At 35.4% G+C, this 25,166-nt stretch overlaps 1 protein-coding gene across 3 annotated transcripts in view; it reads right to left on the reverse strand.

Moving 5' to 3' along the window:
- The window catches only part of LOC150100882 (SUMO-activating enzyme subunit 2-like), a 252,095-nt gene that overhangs the window by 103,448 nt on the left and 123,481 nt on the right, over positions 1-25,166 (reverse strand). For all 3 annotated transcript variants that reach the window (XM_090402202.1, XM_090402201.1, XM_090402203.1), the window contains exons 11-13: positions 18,146-18,239; positions 10,699-10,811; positions 5,947-6,048 (exon numbers count right to left, since the gene is read on the reverse strand). In XM_090402202.1, coding sequence (XP_090258328.1) covers positions 5,947-6,048; positions 10,699-10,811; positions 18,146-18,239 — 309 coding nt within the window. The remainder of the gene's footprint in view (positions 1-5,946; positions 6,049-10,698; positions 10,812-18,145; positions 18,240-25,166) is intronic.

The raw sequence follows: 25,166 nt of genomic DNA on the forward strand, positions 1-25,166 counted from the left end.
TTAAAAATAAATAAATAAATAAAAATAAAAAAGAAAGAATAAATGTGTACAAAAGTTTATTAACATATGAGAAGCTTTAAGATGTTAATAAACTACAGACTTAAAATATACATGATTGGAAAAAAAGGTTTGAAAACTAGAACCAAGGCTTGGAGATCCAGTGATAAAATCTCAATAAATACTGACTGACACAGTCAAGGAAGCATGCTGTGAAACAGTCTGCATGGATAGAAAAATAACTAAATAACTGACATGGGAAGATACTTTGTGAAAAGAAAAAAATGTATCAGTACTTCTTGACAAAGTAAACTAATATGTGCCATTAGTTTCTAAGAAACTAATTCTAAGAAAGTTATATATACATATAGATGCTAAACATGTCATGGGAAAATTAAGAATAATTTCATGATAAGCCAGATATCATGAATGTGAGAAAATGATCTAGAGGCTACTGAAAACACTTAATAAAAGTGGAAAAAAGAGTAGCGTAAGATGAATCACATTTGATAAAGATGACATAAGAACTGAAGATAAGAAAAAGGATATTCTGGATGTATTTTCAAAAATGAAAGTACATCAAAAATGAAAGTCAGCTAGTTAATCGCTTAGCAGAGTGTGTACATACATAATGAAAACAGTTTCTGAATTGGATAGGAAGGCACTGGAACATTGTTCGGGTTGATACAAAATAAATTTAGAAACTTGTAGGTTATTATGAGGCTGATAGAGAGTTATCATATAGGATGTATGTGACATGGAGAGGAGGGAGGGAGGGGGGTGAATGAGAAAACATAAAATGCACATTTCCTATTTATCCCCCCCCCCTTCTCCCATGGTACTGTTAAGAAAACTGTTATAAGGATACTATGAGAGTACGCCACATGAAGTTTGCATTATTGCTAACTTCCTAATGACAAGGTTTCTTTTAAATTAGTCTGTTATCTGACAGGACTGCAACACTATCAGCTATTTTGTTTTGTCTTCTAAGGCACTTCAACTATGTCAATCTATCTACATCTTGGTCTCCCAACAAGACTTTTTTCTACCATCTTAGCACCAAACACCTGCTTTACTAATCTTTTCAATTCTGTTTAGGTGAGCATAACATGCAAGATAAGTTCTGCTCTTCCTGGATGCTAACATGTCAAGATTCTAGTTAATACCTTCATTTTTAATATGATTCTGCCACTGATGCGATCTATTCACTCCATTAATTTTCTTCAAAACTCTCATATCTGTGACCAGTCTTCAATCAACTATTTTACTTCTAACCTGGCTCACAGATCCATAAGTTAAAACTGGTTTAAACAATGTCTTGAATACTGCTAGGTTAGTTGTACTAATTTTTCTCTTATTCCATATAAATATATTCAGTTTACTTCTTATCATACCAGCTTTGCTAATTCTATTGTTTATTTCCACCTTTAGTTTATCATCTTCAGTAAAATGTGTGTGACTAAATAGCTAAAGTGGTCTACATGTTTTATAGGTTCACCATTCATAATGCAGTTGAAGTTTCCTATATTCCTGCCCATTTCATAGTTTTGGCATTCTTATTGCTGATTTTTAAGGTATATTTGTTACAGCAGTTAGTCAATTTAGTTAAGGAATTCTGTAAACTTGTACTGCATTTAAGAGCATAACATCATGTGTGTGAGTAGACCTGTGATTAAAATATCCAATTTTGATATTAGGGTTAATGCCACTTTCCTTCATAATGTAATCTGTATAACTGTGATGAACAGTGAGGATAGCGTGCCCCCTTGTCATCAAACCATCTAAATGTTAGGTGTAAACGTTACCATAAACGTTACAGTTTTGCGGGATAAATGGAACACAGAGCAATACCCAGTTTACAGTAAGTTGAAAGTCAACACTTAGATTTGACTTTCGACTTACTGTAAACTGGGTATTGCTCTGTGTTCCATTTATTCTGCAAAATTGTAACGTTTCCAAGAAGAAATACTAGGGTACACCCCCAAAGTGAGAGAGTGGTCAATCAGACCCACCAATAAATAATAAAAATGCACATAGTAACCCAGAATGTGGGAATTATGACCAGATGCAGTGTTGAATTAGTGCAAAAAAGAGATGAAATGGAAGGGATCTAAATCAAGTAATATTGGAAATGGATACAAACTCATCTACCATGGCAAGGTGGCAAACTGTAAAGGAGCGGTGTGGTGATCGACAGCGAACTTCAGGAGCATTGTGGAAGTTGCTTAAATAAGCGATTGCATAATCACTTTTAAATTAGCGCTTGATGAGCAACCATGTATGAACATTATCTCTGCTTATGAACCCCACAAACCGGTTGCAGCAACCTAGAAAAGCAGTCATTCTGGAGTGATCTTGACAACTGCCTGCAGTCTATACCAGCAAATGAGATAAAATATATGTGGTGATTTCAACGAACATGCAAAAAAGAATGCGTGAACCCTACCAAAAAGAGTTCATGGTAACTAAGGTTATGGATCTATAAACCTACACAGTGAAGACATACTGCACTTTGCATCAATGTGCGATTTACAATTATTAATATATTGTTCACGAATTCTATAAAACACCTCATTACAAATAAAAGAAATAACATAAGTACTCAAATCAATTATATTATGGCAGATTGCTCATCCCTCAAGATCTTCAAAGACTGCAAGATTATACTGGGAAAACTACTCACTCTGCAACACAGACTGCTAGCAGAGCTTCTGGTGTTGAACCCAGTAATGGCATAGAGAAAAGATCTTTAAAATCTGATTGAATAAACTTGACCAGCAGGAGGAACAAAATCTTTGTGAAGATTTCATAGATTACCTGCATCAGGAGTGATTTACAGGCTCGGTGCATAAAATATGGCATGACTTCCAATGATACTGCGCTAAATAGGCTGTACACCATTTAGGCACATCAAAGGGGCCTATAAATGGCAACAAGGAAACCAGATGATGGAAGGAAAAGTACAAACTTCGTAATAAGAAATTCCTTTACAAAAAATGACAGCAATCTAAAACTGAAGAAGACCATACTGCATATCAGGCAGTAAAGAGAGATGCAAGAAGAACCACAGCACAAGCAAAAGCTAGTACAGTGTGACCACGGATGAGAGAACCCCTTGACGCTTTTGTGCATGGCAGAAGAAGAAGGTGAATCCATTCTGATAATAGTGTAATCAGTGCATTTTGTGGGATGAGTGTTTATTATTACACATCGGAAAATTAGCTTTTCTTTTATGAACATGCTAGTTTTTAAAGTGGTAACTATTTTGCTTGTGTAACAGTTGGAAAATTTTACATACAAAGTACATGATTTCACATGTTAGTGAAAATTCATACATCACCTTATTCCTTTCTCTCCCTTCAACATGAATTGACTCTTCATGGCACTCTGCAAGCTATGGTTCTCTCAGTGGAGAGACTATAGTGTGGATGAATTTTATGCATGGCCCGAAATGGTCAAAAAAGGATACCTTCAAAACTGCAAAACAAAGACATAGTTCAAAAGACATCTAGGCAAAGAAATACAAAGAATGAACAAGGATGTTACTGACATAGAAGGAAGGAGTATTATCATCACCTGCTAAATGAAACTACCTACAACAGAAAGTAGAAAGTCCTGTGCCAGAGATCACAGAATTAGAAGTAAAGAGAGCAATTGACAAATGGCAAACAACAAGGTCACAGACTTGATATCCCACTGAATTGTAGAAAATGTTAGGTGTAAACTTCCTGACAAATTTTAACAGGATCATCACGGAGAGAAAATGCCAGATGAATGGAGGAAAAGCTATCTGATACCATTCTATAAAAATAAAGCTGTGTGACGCAGAATTACAGAGCCATAAAACATCTCTCACATATTCAATATATGAGGGCAAGTTTTAATCAGAAGTTTCAGGAGCCAAAAAATGTCACTGAAAATTAGTGTGGGTTCTTGGTAGGAAAATCCTCAGTTGATGCTATGCATTCGATCAGAAACTAGAAGGACACAAAGATAATAAAAAGACCCTGTACCTAGTATTTATTGACCTTGAAAAGCCTTCAATCAGGTTCCATAATATTATATTAACTAAGCGAAAGACATACCAGAATGGCACAACCAAAGTGAGAGGTCCAGAAGGAACCAGTGAAGAATTGGATATCAAGGTGGGAGTACTAAGCCTGCTTCTGCTTAACTTGATCATGGACTATCTAACAGCAGACATTCAATGACCTGCCCCACTGTCTGTCCAAATGAGTGATAACCAAGAAAATTTAGAGATAATGCTAGGTAAGTGGAAGACAGCTCTGAAAACTCATTGTTTGCGAATTAGCAGAGAGAGAAGACCAATTAAATGTGGCATGATTTTCAAATGGCCCTAACAATAACATCATATACCATCAAGATACCTCCACTCAAGAAGTTGACAATTTCAAGTACTTGTGTTTAATTCTCATATAGGATACCACCATTGATGCAGATGTGGACATTGAATGAACATTTGTTGGATGAAATGGAGAGTGCTGTTTGGAGTATTATGTGACAGAAAGATGCCAGTATGAGTAAAGGGGGAAGTTATATAAAGCAGTATGATCTACCAATATATAAGGTACAGATTGTTGGCCTCTTAAGAAACAAGAACAAAAGCTACACAGCACTGAGATGAAATGCTGAGGTGGGCCAGAGGCATTACTATACTGGATAAAGTGAGTAAGGAACACATCCGTGGGAGCTTGAAAGTTAGATCTATTGCTAATAAAATAACTGAGTGCTGGCTTAGTTTGAACAAGTCATGAGATGCTCTGTAGATCACATGATGCAGAAGGTAATGGAAATGTGTATGAAACTGAGGGGACATGGTAGACCCCCATTTAACATGGAGGCTCATTATAAAAGAAATACCTCCAACCTATCCAGTTAGAGACATCAATGACTCAGAGCAGAATATCCTGCATATGCAGATTACAAACTAGAAGAGTCAAAGCTAAGTGAAATGGGATAATGGTGAGGACAAGGAAGAAGAATTAGTGTTTGAAGAACTTGGCACCTTGTCATATGCTTTTTCCAGATCTACAAAACTCAAACACAGATCTTTACTATTCCTATGATTTTGCAATTATTTGTCCAAAAGTGCAAATCTGATTCTGACAACTGCTGCTTGACTTGAACTCAGTTTGTTCTTCTCCAAGTTTTTTTTCAACAATATTTCTGAGGCTCTTCTCAAGTATGCTAACAAAAATTGCAAATGGAATGGTTAGCAGAGAAATTCCTTTAATGTTCCCATTCAATTTTACTTCTCCTTTTATAGATGGATAAGTACTATGAGAGTTCTACTCCAATCATCCAAAATTCAATCTTCTGACCATGCATTTGAATTATATAGTGCAGATGGTGAAAAATGTACCTCTGATTGAATATCTGGAGGTACATTTTCCTGGAGCTGCCTTCCCACACTTAGCATGGCCTCCATGATGGAACAAGGAATCTCACCCTGGATGGGAAGAAGAATTGGAAAAACTTTTTAAGTTTTTCAAATTAAGATGAGTAGCCATGATGTACATACATACACATATGTGATAAGGTTTTTCATCCAGCAAAAGAAACAACCCAGTCAAAGAATAAATGCAACTGAAAGACACAGTTTTACTCAAACATGGTAGTTGTCTCCATAATTTTCCAAAATGTATTCTGATCACTGTGTAAGCCTCAAAGAAAAGCAACCGAAAGACAGTAGACTATGCAGATAGTAGTAACTTCTTTATCATAGCATTAAGTTTATATAAAGCTAAGTTATTTAACTCAAAGACAACTAAGAGTTAAAAAAAAGTTGAAATAAGCAAATGAAAAATTGAAATTTAAAGAAAACAATTTAAAGCTGGAGAATTCCAGTATACGGAGGAAATAATTATTATAAAACTGGCATTAAATTTTTTCAGTTCAAGTATCATATACTAGAATTCTTCAACTTACCTCAGGTTTTGAAGAACAAACATAACATTTTGGGTTAGGCTTTTCGAGAAGACATGGTACTATTAGCTTCTTCTTTAGATTTGGCAATTTATTTAGAAAGACCTATACATAAAAAAAAAAAAGTAAATAAACAGAATATAACAAACAGTTTTAAATATTAATAATCACAGTTGCTCTGCACTAAAAATCCTTTCTTATTACTGTAGAGGGTAATTACTTTGATCCAAGGCAGAGACCTCATACTAGTGTTTTTCAACCTTCTTTCATGTGTGTGTCCCATTTTTTAATATTAGTTTTTTTGTGCCCGCCCTCCTGCAATTCTTGTGTTGAGACACTGACAAAACCCATAAAAGTTAGCAAAACAAAAAAAAAATCAAAAGACAATTTGCATCTAAATCGCCGTTTTAATTTTGGGCAGGTGTTGATGAATTTTCTTCACTAAAGTCAAGAGCTTTTCATGCACTTTTGCCATCTCCAACATCTTATCTTTGTGAAATCAGGATTTCTGCAATGGCTGCCTTAAAAACAAAATACAGATCTCAGTTAAATATAGAAAGAGAACTAAGAGTGTCAATTTCCAATGTATTACCATCATATGAAAAGCTTTGCTCTGCAACACAGGCTCAAGGAAGCCATTAATTTTTAGATTCATTGTTATTGTTTAGTTTTAATTAGTTGCTTGGTATATTTTGTAATATTGATATGTTCCCATAAGCAAAACTAGTTTATTCAATACAGTGGATTTTATTATTTTATTTTCAGAGTGTAGTCATGTTTTTGTGTCAATTTCCACTCTCTTCACTTTCTTTGCACCCCCCCCCCCTTCAGGGGGTTGTGCCCCCGTAGGCTGGGAATCACTGCCTCATACCATTTAAAAATTGTAAATAAAACTATTAATTGTGATTTTAATCAGCATAAAATGTTGGCAATGCTGTCAATTCTTGTACAAGACAAATGGATGCTTGCTTTCAGGATTACAGTCAACTTTCACAACAGCAAATATTATAGCAAACTCTTATGGACAAATTACCAGGTAATTTATAGAGGATATGCCATCGCCTAAAAACTCTTCTTTTGGCCCTATAAAGGAAAAAAGTTTGTTTGCCATAATGTGAAATAATTAATGGAAAACAAAACTATAGCCATGAAATTTCAAGTGCAGTTTTTTTTTTTTTTTAATGATTTATAAACAGATCCATTTCTAGCAACTTATAATAAAAGAAAAAGTAGTGCATTTTGTCCTCTATGCTTCTGCTTTTCTCTCTTAGTTTAATCTAATTGTGAGAAACATTTCATTGAAGATGTTTCTATAACTTAACATTCACTCATTATAGCAAACTTGTAGACACTAGTAAATAGTTTACTATAAAGTAAAATTTACTAAAGGAAATTTATTGGTACTTTAGATCACTCTTTAGATATACTACCAGTGTCATCAGGCACTTTTAGGCACTGCACATTAAACAGTATTAAACATCATCTCAGTATATGGCTCTGAACATATTTCAAGAAATGATTGTTCTATAAATGCATTGTAAAGAATAATAAAAGGCCAATTTATTGTCAAAACAATGCTAGTGAAAGAAAACCACAAATTGGTTATTTTTCTCGTCGAAAGGCTTAGACGTTGGTTATGCATTTTTACTAAATAGCTAAAGCAAATTACAACGCATACTAGGATATACATTAAATTAAATTTTAATACACTTCCAATATTTCGGCAACATCACGTTGCCATTTTCACAGGAACTTAAAAACAAGACATGTGCACGCAAGCTCAACAAACAGTAAATGAGGACGAAGCAGGAAGCTATTCTTTCTCCTAATGGTGCCCTCTAGTGAGCAATGTTGGTATTCTTGGGAGATTGGGCTGAAGGTCTTCTGATGTAGGTTTCCCAAATTTGGGGTAGTCTCATGCAACCAAATTTGTTGAGGTTTGGATTGTTTCTTAGGGCTGAGACCGATTCCATGAAAAGCCTTTCGTATTTGAATTTACTACGGTGTATTATCGTGGCTTTCTTCCACTGTATTCTATGGCGGGTATCCAGTGCATGGTCTGCAAGACCAGAGTGGCTGTATCGGTGAAACCGGATGTAGTCCTTGTGTTCTGAAATTCTGATATTAGCTGTCCTGCCTATTTGGCCAAAGTAGGACAGCTTACAGCTGCAAGGGACATGGTATACACCGGGTAGGTCTGGGGAGGGGGAGGTTGGTCTTTAGTAGAGTGGATAAGGGATGCCAATTTTTTATATGGTCTGTAACAAGAAGTCATGTTTTTCAGGATTTTTGTAATTTTTTCCAAGGTGCCTCGGATATAGGGTAAGGTGATGGATTTACAGTAATCCTTGTTGTGAGGGGGTTGTGGTTTATTGGTTTTAATATTTTTTTGGATTTTTTTTTTGGGGGGGGGGGTAGCCATTGGCTGAGAAAATGTTGAGGATGTGATTTAATTCAGTGTTTAGGGCCATGTCGTTAGAACAGATTAGTTTAGCCCTATTGTATTGTGTTTTCACCACTCCATATTGTTGTGAAGGGGGGGGGGGGGGGAATTGTTGTTGGTGAATGTATCTGCCTGTATGGGTGGGTTTTCTATAGACTGAGAAAACAAAGATTCCATCAGGCTGGCGGGTGACTAGTGTGTCTAAGAAAGGAAGGCAGTGTTTTTTTTTCTCTTCCAGGGTAAATTTGATTCTGGGTTGTTGGTTGTTTAAGTGTGTTAGGAAGGAGAGGAGTGCATCGGAGCCATGTGGCCAAATAGCGAACACATCATCTACATAGCGAAGCCATATGGTTGGTTTTTGTGCGGCAGAGGCTAAGGCTTTTTCTTCAAAGGTCTCCATAAAGAAGTTGGCCAAGGGTGGGGAAAGTGGTGAACCCATGGCTGTCCCCTCTATCTGTTTGTAGAATTTTTCCTGCTAAACGAAATAGCCTGAGTTCATTGTGAACTGAAATAGGGCTGTGATATCAGGAGGAAATTTAGCTTGGATTAGCTAAGGATTCTTTGAGTGGGACATTTGTGAATAAGGAGGAGACATCAAAACTGACCATTATGTCAGTGTGTTTGAGTGTAAGCTTTTCTATGCTGGCTTTGAAGTGGGCTGAGTTTTTTATGTGTGAAGGTATGTTGCCAGTATAGTGTGTGAGAGCTTTGGCCAAATGTTTAGCTAGTTTTTATGTGGGGGAATCAATGCCATCCACTATGGGACGTAATGGCACATTTTCCTTATGTACTTTTGGGAGTCTTCTAATTTGTGAGTTGGTGGGATTGTACTCGATAGGGAGGTAAGTAGCCCGATCTAACAATAGAGCATTCAGCTTACCTGTGTAATCCTTTTGGTTAAGCAATACTGTGGTGTTCCCTTTATCCGCTTTGGAGATTATTATTTCCTCGTTTTTCTTTAATTCTTTAATTAATTTTTTCCAAGGTGCCTCGGATATAGGGTAAGGTGATGGATTTACAGTAATCCTTGTTGTGAGAGGGGGGGTTGTGGTTTATTGGTTTTAATATTTTTTGGGTTTCACCTATACAGCCACTCTGGTCTTGCAGACCATGCGCTGGATACCCGCCATAGTGGAAGAAAGGCACGATAATACACTGTAGTAAATTCAAATACGAAAGGCTTTTCATGGAATCAGCCTCAGCCGTAAGAAACAATCCAAACCTCAACAAATTTGGTTGCATGAGACTGCCCCAAATTTGGGAAACCTACATCAAAGACCTTCAGCCCAATCGCCCAAGAATACCAACATTGCCCACTATGTTTCCTGTGGTATTTCTGGAGCCCTGTACTAAGAATTCAATTACAAGCATTCAAGTTACAATGATTTCATATGTCCATCTTAAAATAACATGGTAGCATCCAAGATGTAGTCTAATATTTAAATTTTTGCAATATTTAATATGACACATCCAGAATTCATTGATGTGATTGTTTCAAAATGTGTTCTTTCACTTCAATAAATTATTATATGACAACTCTAAGGAGTCCAAGGAGACTGCTAGGCAGGGCACTCCACTCTACACTATTTTAAACCTCTATCTACACACTGTCATAACCCTATCAACCCATCAATGGCATATACTACCACTAATGGTATTTTTTCTCTGTAAATTGTGTGTGTACTTTGGTCGATTTGACTGCATGCAGAATGAAAAACTCAAGTTACCAGGGGAAAAAAATGCCACCACCTCTATATGAGACTGGCTAACTCGACTGAAAAACATATATAAAGATTCTTCTCATTACAATGAGAATCAAACTCATGTTTTCTTCCAATTGAAAGATGCAATAACCTGTTGTTCATCCAAATGCACCACAGAGGTGCTTAAATGTTCATGATAGTGGTGGAATGTAAACATATCTTGATATACCTTTACATGAAGACTAATAAATCAGCAGGCCAAAAAAGGAGCAAGGAATTGGATCTTTGAAGAGTAGTCGTTTTTCTTGACCTGTGGCTGGAAAAAGAATCACTGCTTTGGTAGGGGCTTGACACTTATACTTACATGATAGCATGACATTTAATCTGTTGCTACTTCTGAAGTAGCATTAGAAATATAATGTATTTGTACTGAGCAAAGTCTTTATAAAACACCCCATATATGAAAAACAGATAAGGTTGAGCAGTGATACTGAGCACTGTAGCTAAAAGCTGTGAATATATCCTTTTTTTTTTTAAATTAACATTAAAAAAATAAAAACATCTCCAGATATCAATTGTAAAAAAAATGTAACCATCAAATATACTTACTGTTCTACAACTCTCTATCCTTCCTTTTAAAACTTTAAAAAGTTGCATTACAATTAGGCCAGCAATTATTGCATTTGTGGTGGCAATAGCAGGTATAATACTTCCAGCCATTGCTAGAAAGTAAATAAATATTATTAATACAAATGTTACATTATATTTAAATAAAAATTAATTACTTACATATGTTCATGCTACATGAAAATCATTCAAACAAAATACTTGCAAGTACAATCAAAACTTTTTTTTTTTCAATACTCAGTTTTTATTTATAGGGATAGTAAGAGAGAATGAACAATATAAAAATTTAATATCTAGAAAGTTATTAAGATAAGTAAATTCCTTTGGCTGAGTCTGACAGTTTATTATGAGTACAGCATTTTGGAAAACAGAGTTCTGTTTTTCAAAAAAGCCTTTTGCTACAATGCTACTATTTAACATGTTCATGCCAAAATGTCTTATGTGTTCTGCTTCAAGTTGGAACTTGACTGACAGTATATCATATCCCTTCCATGTGTTGGGCAGGCACATTTTTACAAAGTTCAATATATACAGTATGCTAGTTTTAAATTTGTTTTTTCAGTTAAATTTTATTTGCAAAATTAATATTTGTGAACTATCTTAATAATAGAGAAAATCTCAAATACCACTATACCGATTTCAAGCTTTATATATAAACACTATGATAGCACTACATGATTAAGTTTACATTATTAATCTCCTAGCAACAATTTTCCTCCAAATGAATCTATTACTTGTGAGCACTCCAATAATGTCATCTCTAACATTCTGTGCACTTCTGACTGAATCAATCCACCTAGGTCTTGGTCTTCCTCTGGGTCTCTTTCCAGCCATCTTGGCATCAAGCACCTGTTTTGCTAACTTTTCTTCTCCCATTCTATTTAAGTGGCTATACCACCTTAGATCAGCTCTACTCATGCATTCTCGAATGCTAATAATGTCAAGTTCCTTTCTAATATCTTCATTTATAATATGATTCTGCCATTAATTCACTCCCCTAATTTTCTCAAACTCTCATATTTGTGGTCTCTAGTCTTTGATCAAATGCTTTATTTCTAACCCAACTTTCAGACCCATAACTTAAAACTGGTTTGAACATTGTCTTTTATACCACTAGTTTGGTGCACTGGCTAATTTCTCTCTTATTCCATATAAATTTATCCAGCTGGCTGGCTATATATATATATATCTACTCTATAATATAAAATGATAAGCCTTTCTTTTTGTAACATTTTTGTGTCACATTTTTTGTCAAGTTATTTGAAACGTTTTGAAACTCAGGGCTACCCTGAGTGTCAAGTCTTCAAAATTCGAGTCATCAGAATTCAAGAAGAACAGGCCTACCAGTCCCGGAACTCAGGGGATTGGACGCTGCATGCGGGGGGGGGATGACCCCTTTCAAGTCTTCAAAATTCGAGTAATCAGAATTCAAGAAGAACCGGCCTACCAGTCCGTAACTCGGGGATTGGGCGTCGTATGCAGGGGTGGGGGACAGAAACCCCCCCTTTTTTTTTTCCCCCAAGTCACCAGAATTCAAGGAGAACTGACCTACCGGCCCGGAACTCGGGGAGGGTGGGGGCTGTAGGTGCCAGGGGGCAGATCCCCCCCTTTCGAGTTTTCAAATTTTGAGTCATCAGATTTCAAGGAGAAGCAGCCTACCATTCCAGAACTCGGGGGATTGGGCGCCGCAGACATCCGGAGGGGCAGAGCACACCTAGTATAAATATATAATCACATGTATATTACAGTAAAAATTATTTATTGTGACAAATATTTTGTCTTACTTTTTGAAAGACATCATCATTGTGAGCAAAGAACAATAGTGAGGAATTTGAATAACAATTTCAAGCAGTCACATGCTTGAAATTGTTATCCCACTGCATTAAATGGATTGTATTTTATTTTAATTTTAATTATTTTCAGTCCAATAGTGTTTTCAAACAAACATGCAACTGTATGTATAGAGAGATTCTAATGTAATGCATATGCTCTGTTTCTATTATTCAAATTTCTGTTGTTTTTTGCTTATACTAATGTCTACATGTAAGAAAATATTTCTAAAATAAATAATTTTGACTGTGGTATATGTGTGATTATAATTATGGAAATTTCACAGGTCTCACTATAAAAGAAAAAAATATACGTGGGAATGGATTATAAACTATTAGCTGGGATAAGAGGATGACTGACTGATCAATATCAAAAGTGGTGCATAGGAAGTGAGAGGGATGCACAATTTAAAGTGATTAGTGGCATGCCACAGGGATTAATCTATGGTCCATTGTTTTCAATCTTTACATCAATGACAATGCAAAGCATCTGACAGGTGACATACCTGTTTCCTGATGATACAAAGATAGGCAGGTTAATTAGGAATATGCAATGGATATGCAGCACTTGCAGAAGGATTTGAAGACTGGAATTGTGGACATGTGAAAATGTTCAATGTTAGTAAACGTAGAGTTATGCACTTGGGAGTAACGTGATTTCCCAACAGTATATTATATTTGCAGGATCACGCTATTAAAAACTGATCACAATAGAGATCTTGAAATTTTAGTAGACAGGAAGTTGAAATTCAAGAACTATATTGCAAAGATACATACATCTTCAAAGCCTATCTTTCCTAATTGGGTTGTGGGGGCAGTAGCTGCAAGAGGAACTTCCAATGGTCACGATCCTCTGCCACCAAGCTCAGGTGTTCTGGTGGGTCTCCCAAACGTGTCCACCAAGGTTTTGGATATAATATATCCAGCGAGTTCTTGGCCTTCCACATGACCTCCCACTCTCTGGATTGGCAAAGAGGGCTTGCTGGGGGAGCCTTTCTTGTGACATTCTGGACAGGTGCCCATACCAATGTAACTGTGATCTATCAACACGAAGAAGCAATGGTTGAGTATTTAGAGTTTTCTGAATTGCAGAGCTTCTGACTCTGTCGGGTCTTGTCAGCCCTGCAACCCCTCGAAGGAACCTTATTTCAGCCGCTTGGATTCATGTCCACATTCTTTAAGTCATTACCCAACTCTCTTGACCATAGGTGAGGATGGTGACATAGACTGTATTGAAGACAGTCGGCTTTGCCTTCTGGCTTAACTCCTGCTTCAATACTACCGAACAGCCAAGCTCCTGCAATATTGCGCTTGCTGAGCCAATCCGAGTATCTAGCTCTAAGTCCCACTTTCCATCACTCGTGAATATGGACCAAAGGTATTTAAACTTCTCCACCTGCCTCAGTGGGACTCACATGTAGAGTGTACTGGGATGGTTGTCTTCAGACCACAAATGTTTCAGTTTTGGCCACACTGATCTTCATTCCAGCGTTTGCACAAACAGCTACAAACCTATCCAGGGTCCGCTGGAGGTCATCTGTGGAAGAGCTAAGCAGAACTAAGTCATTTGCAAAAAGCAGATGTCCAATGCTACATCTTCCAATTCTGACACACTCACTGCCTCGGCTGTGCCTATCAATCCAGTCCATAAATATTATGAAAAGGAGGGGTGACAGAATGTGTTCTTTCTGTCTTATTTCAAAACTTCTAGATATCTGGCCCTATGTAAGAAAGACAACAAGAACATGGAATATTATAAACCTCAGGATGTTTGTAGAATGGGTTTATGATCTTTAGGAGAACAAAGGGAGAATCGTATAGTCAAAATAGGCTTGAAAGCCACTCCAATGTCATGAACTTTAAGGAGTTGTTTTTTCATTATGCAGACATTTTCATTCCAGTTTGTAATTACATTAATTATCACTGAATATAGGACATACTCGAATTGTTTCTGTATTGTATTTGTTGATACAATAAAGTACCTTGTTTTTCTTGGGTCTGTAGTATGGTATCTGTTGGGTAGAGCTCTTTTTTTTTTTTTTTAAAAAAAGACCAGCCATAAAAACTTGAGGAGCTATACAAACTCATCCAGAGCAGGCCTGCATCCATGCCCATAGTGCAATTCGAATCAACAACCTGTTGCTAGAGATTGGGTATGCTCATCACTTGGCCAAGCACGCCAGCAATTTTCATTCATCTCCCAAAAGAATATGCATAGTGAGCAAAACATTTATTCCTGTATGTTTTATAGGAAAAGGACTGTGCAGTGATCTCCAACAACACAAAAATAACAATTTGTACAAGATTTGCTCACTTAGCACTTCATTGTTAACAATCATGCTGCACCTCGATGAATCATGTGACAATATCAGTTCAAATAAGCCTTTCATCTCTACAGCCATCTACTAAGCTACAAAACTTAAAATTTCTTAACATTTATCTCAAAACCACAGATACAATGAGATATTTTTAAAACTATTTCATCATCATCAAATTCCTGACATGTACCCTCAAGAGGTGTACAGGATATGACAGTACTACATGAAAAATTTACATCATTACTAACTTCCTATCTACAATTTTCCTCCAAATCAGTCTGTTACTTGTCAAGACTCCAACATTATCAGATCTTATATTTCCTTTCGTCTAAGGCACTTTGTACCGTATCAATCCACCTATATCTTGGTCTTCCTCTGGGTCTTTTTCCTGCCAACCTGGCAGAGAACACTTGTTCTGCTAATCTTTCCTCGCCCATTCTGTTTAGTGACCATAGTGCCTGAGATTAGCTCTGCTAACACATTCCTGGATGCTGACAATGTCAAGTACTTTCCTAATATCCTTGCTTTCAATATGATATTGCCATTGATGCCATCTGTTTATGCCTCTAATCTTTCTCAGGACTCTCATATCTGTGGTCTCCAGTCTTTGGTCAAGTGTTTTACTTCTGACCCAGATCTCAGATCCATAAGTTAAAACTGGTTTGAACACTGTCTTGTATACAGCTAATTTAGTGTTACGACTAATTTCTCTCTTACTCCATATGAATTTATTCAACTGACTTCCTACCATACCAGCTTTGTTGATTCTGTTGTCTATTTCCATATTTAATTTACCATCTTCAGTAAAAATCGTGCCTAAGTAGCTGAAATGTTTTAGTTGCTCCACAGGTTCCCCGTTTACAACACAGTTGACATTTTCAACGATTCACCTATTTTCATTGTCTTTTTAATGCTGACCGTCATACCATATCTATTACAACAGTTATTCAATTTAGTCAGCGTATCTTGCAAACTTGTGGCGTTTTATTTAAAAGTATAACATCGTCCGCATAAAGCAGAGCTGACATTTCTTATACCCTGATAAGTTGGAACATAAGATGTTTCATCTTATCATTGTATAACAGAGCGAACACACAATAAGAAACATTATAACATGCTTGTCTCTAGGTTTTAAAATACTGCTTTGTAGATATATCAAATATTTCAAACTAAAAGAAAACAAATAGTTATTTATATAATATTTCAACAAGGGACCACTCACTAGTCAGTATAAATAATTGTGGAAGTGTAAACATTTAACATTTTGTTAGAGCAATAAGTACTAGAAGTTATAGAATGATTTGCACAAATTGTAAAGGGGATGTAAGTCCAAAGGTGAGGAAGCAGTAATGCGAGGGGAGCGGTTTGCCCCGGGCATTCGTGTGCCGACAGCGCACAAAAAATGTAGCGGAGAGAGCTGGACACTGATGATGTCGACCTATGTGAAAGCGCTAGGTAGACATCGCGGAGTGCAAGAATCACTGGGAACCAAGGCGAAATATAAGGGTCAAGCATCCCCCCGGGGGGGGGGGGGGGGGCTTTTTTTGTTCCTGATCTCCTGGTGTTGGTCTCGTGGTGTCGTGAGCAGGTGAAGGGTGGCAGCGCCTCCACTCCGGAGGGTTTTGATAGAGGCATCGTCAGAACTAGAAGGTCGTATCTCTACAGAAAAGAGTATGTCCGGCCGCCCAGAGAAAGCCAGATAGGAACCCATGAATATTTCGATTAAGGAGAGACAGATTCCTGAGGACCTCTTAATGTGATGCAGTTCAAGATAGATAAGTAGACTTTATAGTATTTGTTAACTATGAATGAAAGGATTTGTACCACGTTGTGAATTTAAGGAAGGAACTGAACTGTAGTGATCCTGAGAAAATTACCGTATATTTACTGTCTCCTACTGTGATTGAATTATGTTATATGTTTATGATAAAGTTCAGAGTAAAGAATTGCTATTAATGAAAAGATTGTAAAAGATATAGATGCTATTATATGTTTAAAGAGGTAAAGATAAAGTTCAGAGTAAAGAACTGCTATTGATGACAAGATTGTAAAAGATATAGATGCTAGTTTGAGTGGTTTGATTGAAACTGAATTAGAAAAGAATTATTGAGATTGTAATGCATAATTTAGGTGTTTTAATGATTGATAAGATTTATACTGAAAAAACTAACAATACTCAGTCTGAGTATCCTTGTGATATTGGAATGTTTTAATGTTAACCTGACTGTCAGGAACTCTCTTAGATTGAGATTTAAGTTTACATGCACTGTGTGTATATAATTATAGTATCTAATAAACCTTGCTTTTGAATACAATTAAGTCTATCTGTGATTTTGGAATCCAATGCACCGCTTATAAAAACTACACGAACCTAGGTGGGAAATTAGAAGGAAGAGATTTTGGCCACGTCTGCAAAGGTCAAGGTATCACTTGCAATATTCTTCCCAAAGTCCTCCCATGACTTTTTGTTTAGCTAGTTTTACACAGTGTTTAGCATTCTTGCATTTGTCTCTGTATTCTCTAAGAGCACAAGCTGACTTATTTGCCAGGAACTTTTGATATGCTTTCTTCTTTTCCTTCACTGCCTCTTTAACTTCCTGTGTCCACCATGGAGTTCTGATTTTTCTATCCTTGCAGACAACTTCACCACATGCCTCTCTGGCTGAATCAATCAGGGTTTTCTTCAGAGTTTGCCACTGAATCTCCAAGGTTTGATTCCTGTTCTCAAACTCTTTCATTTTTTCTTCAATAATCTTTATGTATTTTATTCTACAGTTCACATCTGAGAGCTGCTCGTTCCGATTTACAGCACATCAGTGCATATACTAGATTATAAAATATAGTGTATAATAATAATTTGCATGTGAATTTGTTCAATGAGAGAAGTCAAATGGAACAAAACAAAATCTAATATTTAATTAATATGCAATTTCCATCAAAACTGAAGTTACCTGCAGGCTGCAGGGACTCCAGTAAGATGGACTGCATCTGAAGTGGAAGTTCGGGAGAGAAGGAAGGAAGGAAAAAAAAAAAAAATGCTGAAACACCTTTTAAAAGCATACAGTAAATATTCAAACTGATAAAAACAAAAACATTTAGTTTATTTGATTCTTTCTTTCATTTTTCACCACTAGGCAGTGATATATTGGTGAAAAGCAAAAAGGAAAGTAGTATTTTGGTGAAAATAATTAAATCCCATCTGAAAGCGAGTTCATCTTTTCAATTTTTCTCAATTCTTTTAGTACATAAATGCAGGTTCTATAGTATCAAAATTACACTCACCTTTAATTTCAAAACGACTTGTCTGTGGAATACCAAAGCAGTGGGCTCGAATATTTGCACAAGCTGCTACAAAGTCCATGCAGTCATTATTGTCCTATAATTTTAACAGATTCAATTATTGATATCAGTTATCACTTTTATGTAATAATTGACACCATATTCAATCATTTAATAAGCAATCAAAATCTAGAGTATACAAACTATTCATCTTTAATTGGTCACTTAATAATAGGCTATTAGCTATTCACTATCTGCTTTACTAAGCATAACTCTTTCATCCTAATTTAAAAAGGTATTATTAAATGATGATATCATTTTAGATTAACTCTAACACATTCTTGGATGTTGATGTCCAGTTCCTTTCTAACAGCCTCATATTTGTTTATTTTTAACCTAACTCTCAAATCTAAAGGAACTAATACTGGTTAGAGTGCTTGCACAGTGCTAATTTGGTGTTGTTTCCAAACAATTTATTTGTTATTCTGAATTAGTCACCCTAACAGTCATGTTTATTCCATAGTTTGCCTTTTTTAAAAAAAGTAAAAAATAGTATCAAGAACAGATTAGATATTTTAACTGTGCCATAAGTTTATCATTTATTTTCCCCAAACATACCTTATAAACTCAAAGGGCTACACAAGTTCAGCAAAGAAAGCCATCAGAAACAATATCTTATAGGATTCAAACTTTTGTGATATTAAAAAAGAGCCTCCATAGCTCAATCAGCATAGGCGAAGCCCTTTGGTCGAAAAGACCTTGGTTCAATTCCCATCCATGATGTGAGAACCTTTATCTGGTCTCTTTCGACATTAGGAATCTTTATCTGGACTCTTTTGACTAAAGGTGAGTTAGCTGGTCTCATACGAAGGTAGAGTTTTTTTACTCCCAGAAAGTTGGGTTTTTCATCCCTCAGAACAGGCAAACGGGTCATATGAACACTCCTACAGACAAAAATACCCCCCCCACACAATGTCAGTTGGGATTTACACGTTATGTCGCATCATGTAAAATGCCAACCCCAAAAAGAATTGGGAAAAGACAAGAAGTTGCCAAGTGTAAGGTTATCTTTTGGACAGAGGACATTGCAGCTAGAGTGTGTGTGTGTGTGTGTGTGTGTGTGTACTGGGGGGGGCTGGTGTCTACGGCGCTTCCAACTCCACATCTGACCCTTCTTATACAAAGCTCTTGCATACAATGTCAACCTCAAGTCAAAACTGCATGTTCATCAAAGTGGAGACATAATGGTAAACTCATTTACAGATATCTCAGATACTATTACCTGATCCAATGTTCTTGTACTGTGAGTCGCATGTGTCTTAAGTCTATTACATGTTGCTTAAGGCAGTTATCCTTGAGCATCATCATTGATTTTACTGATTTGTATGTTCATGCAGTGTTCAGGTTACTATGAGAGAACTAGATGTCTAAGCTTTTTTATCATTAATCTACTATCAACAATTTTCCACCAAATTAGTCCATCACTTGTCAGCACTCCAATATTGTAGTGGCTAACATTTCGTGCTTCTAAGGCACCACAGACTGACTCGATCCACCTAGCATTCTGCTTAAGTGGCCCCAGATTAGCTCTCATCATACATTTTTGAGTGCTAATTACATCAAATTCTAATTACTGACTTACAACTTAAATGTAAGCTATGTATTGCTCTGTATAATTTTCCAGATTTACCATTTTATCTCTAATTGTACTGTTTTGAAAAGCTTTCCTCTGGGCACCTTGTTATATGCCTTTTCCAGATCTATGAAACTTAAACCAGATCTTTGTCATATATACGTGATTATTTCTCAACTATTTGTCATAAAATAAAAATCTGAACTTGACAACCTTGATTTCGCCTGAATCCAGCTTGTTCTTCTGTAAGTTTCTCTTCCACAATTTTTCTCTCAACCTCTTTTCAAGAATGCATGCATAAATCTTACCTGGAACATTTAGTAGAGAAATTTCCCAGTAATTATCATATTCAGCTTTATTCCCTTTTTTTTTTTTTAATAGACAGGGACTATGGGAGCCCTAATGGAATTTGACCAGGACCTCAGAATTATGTGAAGCCACTGTAAAACTATTATACCTCCTGGTCAAATATCAACTACTCCAGCTACCTTTCTGCATTTCAAATTTTTGACAGCTTTTTCTACCTCAAGTATTGATATGTATTCCTCTTGAAAATTTTTCTGTCAATGCTTGTTTCATTTAACAGTCTTTCAAAGTAATTATTCCAGACATCTAGGGTATCCTTATCTTCAGTTTTCGTGTCAACTTTATCATCTTTGATTCCTTTTTCAGTACCCTTTTCTCCTTTCTAAGCTTTTTCAATATCCCCCAGAATATTTTGCCACCATCCTGATATTTATTTTCCATATTCTCACTTAATTCTCTTACATTTCTTTCTGTATTCTTTTAGGACATTTGCCAACTTATTTACTAGTAACTTTTCTTCTTTCTTCTTTTCCATGACTGCTTTTTTAACTTGTGTCCACCCTGGTGTTCTTATTCTCTATCCTTGCAGACAACTTCACTACATACTTCCCTAGCTGAATCAATGTTTTCTTTTGAGTCTGTCAGTGAGCCTTCGAAGTTTGGTTTTTGTTTTCAATTTGTTTAATTTTTTTTCTTCAATAATGTTTGTATAGTCGAGTCTACAATTTACCTGTAAAAGCTGCTGAACTTGAATTCTTTTGAAAACTTTTTATGCACTGTTCTTTTCAATGTGATATTCAGTTTTTATTTTACTGAAAACTAAGTGATGATCACTTCCAATTTCAAGTCCTCTGTATACTTTTGTATCCTGAATCAGCATGAAGATATCATTATCAACAATGGCACAATCAATGAGGATTTTCTTATTTCTTCGTATCTTTTCTCCATGTTTATGTTAGTAATGATTTGTCCATGTCTTGAGCGGAAGTCTGGCAGATACCATTATTATTATTATTATTAGTCTTTCCCTTTTCACTTCCTCTGCCATCCAATCTATATATTCCCAGCTGAAATAACCATAGGGATAGTCCTCCATGTACCCATAAGGTTTATCTGTCTATGCAGTTTACAGTGCTCTTCAGATATTCCTCGTCTGTAACACTTGTTAACTTCTATTTCATACCAAACATCCGGAATCCCATTTTGCATCTCACTCATTCTGCCACCACTACTGGAGATTTCTACTCTGGTTGGATTTATTTTCTCTATAATCATTAATAACATGAAAATTGGAAACCTATAAAATATGGTAGAAAAACAGCTACATAGAAAAATATTTACTGATGAGTTAGTTATGTTAGTTAGTCAAATAACAGAATAAGCAAAGCTATAGAGAAAGCCTTATGCAGTTTACTTCTTGTGTTGAAAAACAGCTCTCTGCTACTACTCCCCTCCCCATTTCTACAAAGACACACATGCATAGTCAAGTGCATATGTTGAAATAGACAAGTAACACTAAAGGGAAACTGTTGCAGCAAATCTTTAACTGATTTTTTTCATTAAGCAATTCAAAGTTTCAAAAGATAAATTACAGATGTGGTGAGAGGCAACTGCCAATTTCCATTTTACCCACAGGAGTATGATGTAATCTGTTTTATTTTACTCACAAAAGGCAAAACTTCTCCAACCTAAATACATGTTACTAATACCAGTACTTTATTTTTCCGAGTTTTCTAATCATATAATCTCAAGTAATTTTCAGATGCCATCATATATAAAGTTCAGCTATATTAACTGACAAAGTAACGATTTATGAATGACTTACTTTTCCAAGATACTTGAATTACCTTAACATTTTGATTTGTAAACATATTCATAATTATTAATGAACAAAATAGAAAGAAAATTATCAGTCATCATCAAATTTCAGATATGTACCCTCAGGGGACAGTAGCAAGTCATGAAAGTTTATATTACCAACTTAAAATCAAAAATTTTCCTCCAAATTAATCTTATCTGTCAGCAGTTTAATATAATCAGATATTAATTTCGGTCTTCTAAGAAACTTATCAATCCACCTGTATCTTGGTTTACCATTAGGCCTTTTCCTTGTCACCTTGTTAAAAAAATACTTATTTTGCTAGCCTTCCCTCTTGCATTCTGTTTAAATGACCATACAACCTTAGATTAGTTTCTCAAAATGTGTGAACAGAGCTAATGCCAAGATCCTAATATCCACATTTTTAATATGGTTCTACTACTGATACTATCTGTTTCACTCCTCTATTTTTTCTCAAAACTGTCATATCCGCAGTCTCCTGTCTAGATTGAGTGTTATTTCAGATTCATAAGTCAAAATTGGTTTGAAAAGTGTCTTATACCCAACTGGTTTAGTGTTTGACTAATTTCTCTTATTCCATATAAATTTATTCAGGTGACTCCCTGACATATTAATTTTTCCTAAGTCTGTTATCTATTTCCATATTTAATTTGCCATCTTCACTAAATGTGCAAAATAGCTAAATATTTTACTTGTTCTATAAGTTCTCCATTCAGGATATAGTTGATGTTTTCAGTGATTCTACCTATTTTCATAATCTTTATTTCTGATTTTCATACCAAACATTCATTTTACACAAATTATGGACTCTACAACCGTATTATAAATAATTATTTTAATTTTCTGATGTTTCGACCTTCATCATATGGAGTATATACACATATATATACAGAGACAAGCTAAACTACGTTTCACATAATATGCTGAAGAGACAATGATTTGATCAATGGTTATTCTACTGGCCTGACCTCTAGTGAAAATAAAATTACAATAAATAAATGAAATAAAATAAATTAACTACAACAAAGCTATATTCTATTTATATAGAATATAGCTTTGATGTAGTTAATTTATTTTATCCTATTATTCTTATTTATTATATTCTACATAAATAGAATATAGCTTTGATGTAGTTAATTTATTTTATTTTCACTAGAGGTCAGGCCAGTAGAATAACCGTTGAGCAAATCATTGTCTCTTCAGCATATTATGTGAAATGTAATTTAGCTTGTCTCTGTATATATACGTGTATACTCCAGAATTCTGATAACACTAAAGGAAAGAATTCATACCAAATATATTATAGATGTTATTGATGGAATCTCGCAGACTTCTAGTCGATTGCTTTGGAGTAGATCTACATAAAGTAAGGAACTGAGCTGAATATTTCCAGTTTTGATATCAGGCCTAATCTTCAAATGCCATTTTCCCTCATCATGTGATTCATATAGATGAAAAAAAGTGGTGATAATGTGCATCTTGTACTTCCTTCAATTCTAATTGCTGACTTACAACTCAAATGCAAATTATGTATTCCTGATGCAATATTCCATTTACACCAAATAATTAAAGCTCTTTGAACAGCATTTTAAACAGCTTTTCTCTTGGTACCATGTCATGCATTTTCTAGATCTTCAAAATTCAAATATAGATCCTTGTTATTCCAAGGCTTTCTAAATTGAAAACCCAAACCCCGACCACCTCTATCAGGCCTAAACCCAGCTTTTTATTCTTGAAGTTTCCCCTTTCACAACTTAGACACTTTGGGTATGCCTGCATAAATCTTAACCTGGAATGCTCAATAAGAAAATTCCTCTGCAATTCTAATATTCAGTTTTATTTCCCTTTTTACAGATGGTGTTATGAGAGCTACTCGAATCATCTGGACTTCAACCCTGTGACAAGACCATATTATGCAGTTTAGCCACTGTACAATTTACATTACATTCATATTTGAGCATTTCTGACTGAATATATATACCTAAACCTCTTTTTACACGATAGATACGTTCCTAAAAATTACTACGTAAATAGAATTCGCATAAAAAGAACTATTGACTCCATAGAAAAAGTGAAGATTGGTTCCAAACCTGAAATACTGTATAAGCAAACTAATGAAAAAAAACAAACATTAAATTCGTTAGGATCATAAGATTTTTATTTACATTTCATGGAGAACACACATACATATAACGAATTTTAATAATTTAAAAAAAAACATTCATTTCAGTTGTTTGCTAAGGATTCCATTAAAAAATTGTTATTCACTATCAGTTTCTGACAATAAATGCAAAAGCTTTCGTTTTCGTGAGACTGTAATATCACTAGATATGGTATTATCGTCATTGACTTCCGCCTCAACTTGTGGAATTCTTCTTGTCATGTCTTGAACAAAAGTACCACTGGTTGTTTCAGTAGTTTTAGGCATGAACTGAGTTATTAATCGCTGTGTTGATGCTTTAGATAAGTCGCGATATAATTCTCTGTATGAAGATATTAACAACTTAAGCTCAGGTGAAAACTTCCCAGCACGTTCTTCATTTGGATCATGACGGGCAAAATAATTGCCTAAATTACTGGCCAGCTTAAGACCTTCTTTAATTATATTAGCAGTAAAAGTAGGATTATCTTAATCATTATCATTAACTTCTTTGCTTTCAGGAGTCTCAGAAACAATCTCCACTGCTATTTTGTCTTCGCTAAAAGGTTTATCAATATTAACAATTCTTCGATATCTGCTGATGTAAGATCATCGAATCCTTCTCCACTAATTTCACATGCCAAACGTATTATATTGGGGAATTCTGCAGTATGATTGAAGGGAACAGGAGCATTCTCTTTAACGCATGCAGGCCAAATAGCTTTCCAGCATGCACATAGTTTCTAGTCTCAATTCAGATAACGATAATCGAACCTGATCAATACAATCCATAATCGAAAATTTTTTCCACACATCCATAGCTGACAATGTTTCATCATTTAGCTTGTTCAAAATGCACTGAAATGTTCGTCTGACATAATGTTTTAAAAGTCGCAATTATACCCTGATCTAGAGGTTGTAGCAATGATGTGGTATTGGGCGGCAGAAAACAAAATTGTGCATTTGGGTGTTCTATGGCATTGTGCATTATCAAGAATCAAAAGCGTTTTAAATTCGAGACCCTTGTCATTCAAATAGCGTCTAATATAAAATGTTTGTGGAACCACTCAGTGAAAATATCAATGGTCACCCAAGCTTTTTTGTT

The sequence above is a fragment of the Typopeltis vanoorti genome, chromosome 12 (genome assembly GCF_054136105.1).
Source record: "Typopeltis vanoorti isolate ZY-2024b chromosome 12, IOZ_Tvanoo_1.0, whole genome shotgun sequence".
In the NCBI taxonomy this organism is placed as follows: domain Eukaryota; kingdom Metazoa; phylum Arthropoda; class Arachnida; order Uropygi; family Thelyphonidae; genus Typopeltis; species Typopeltis vanoorti.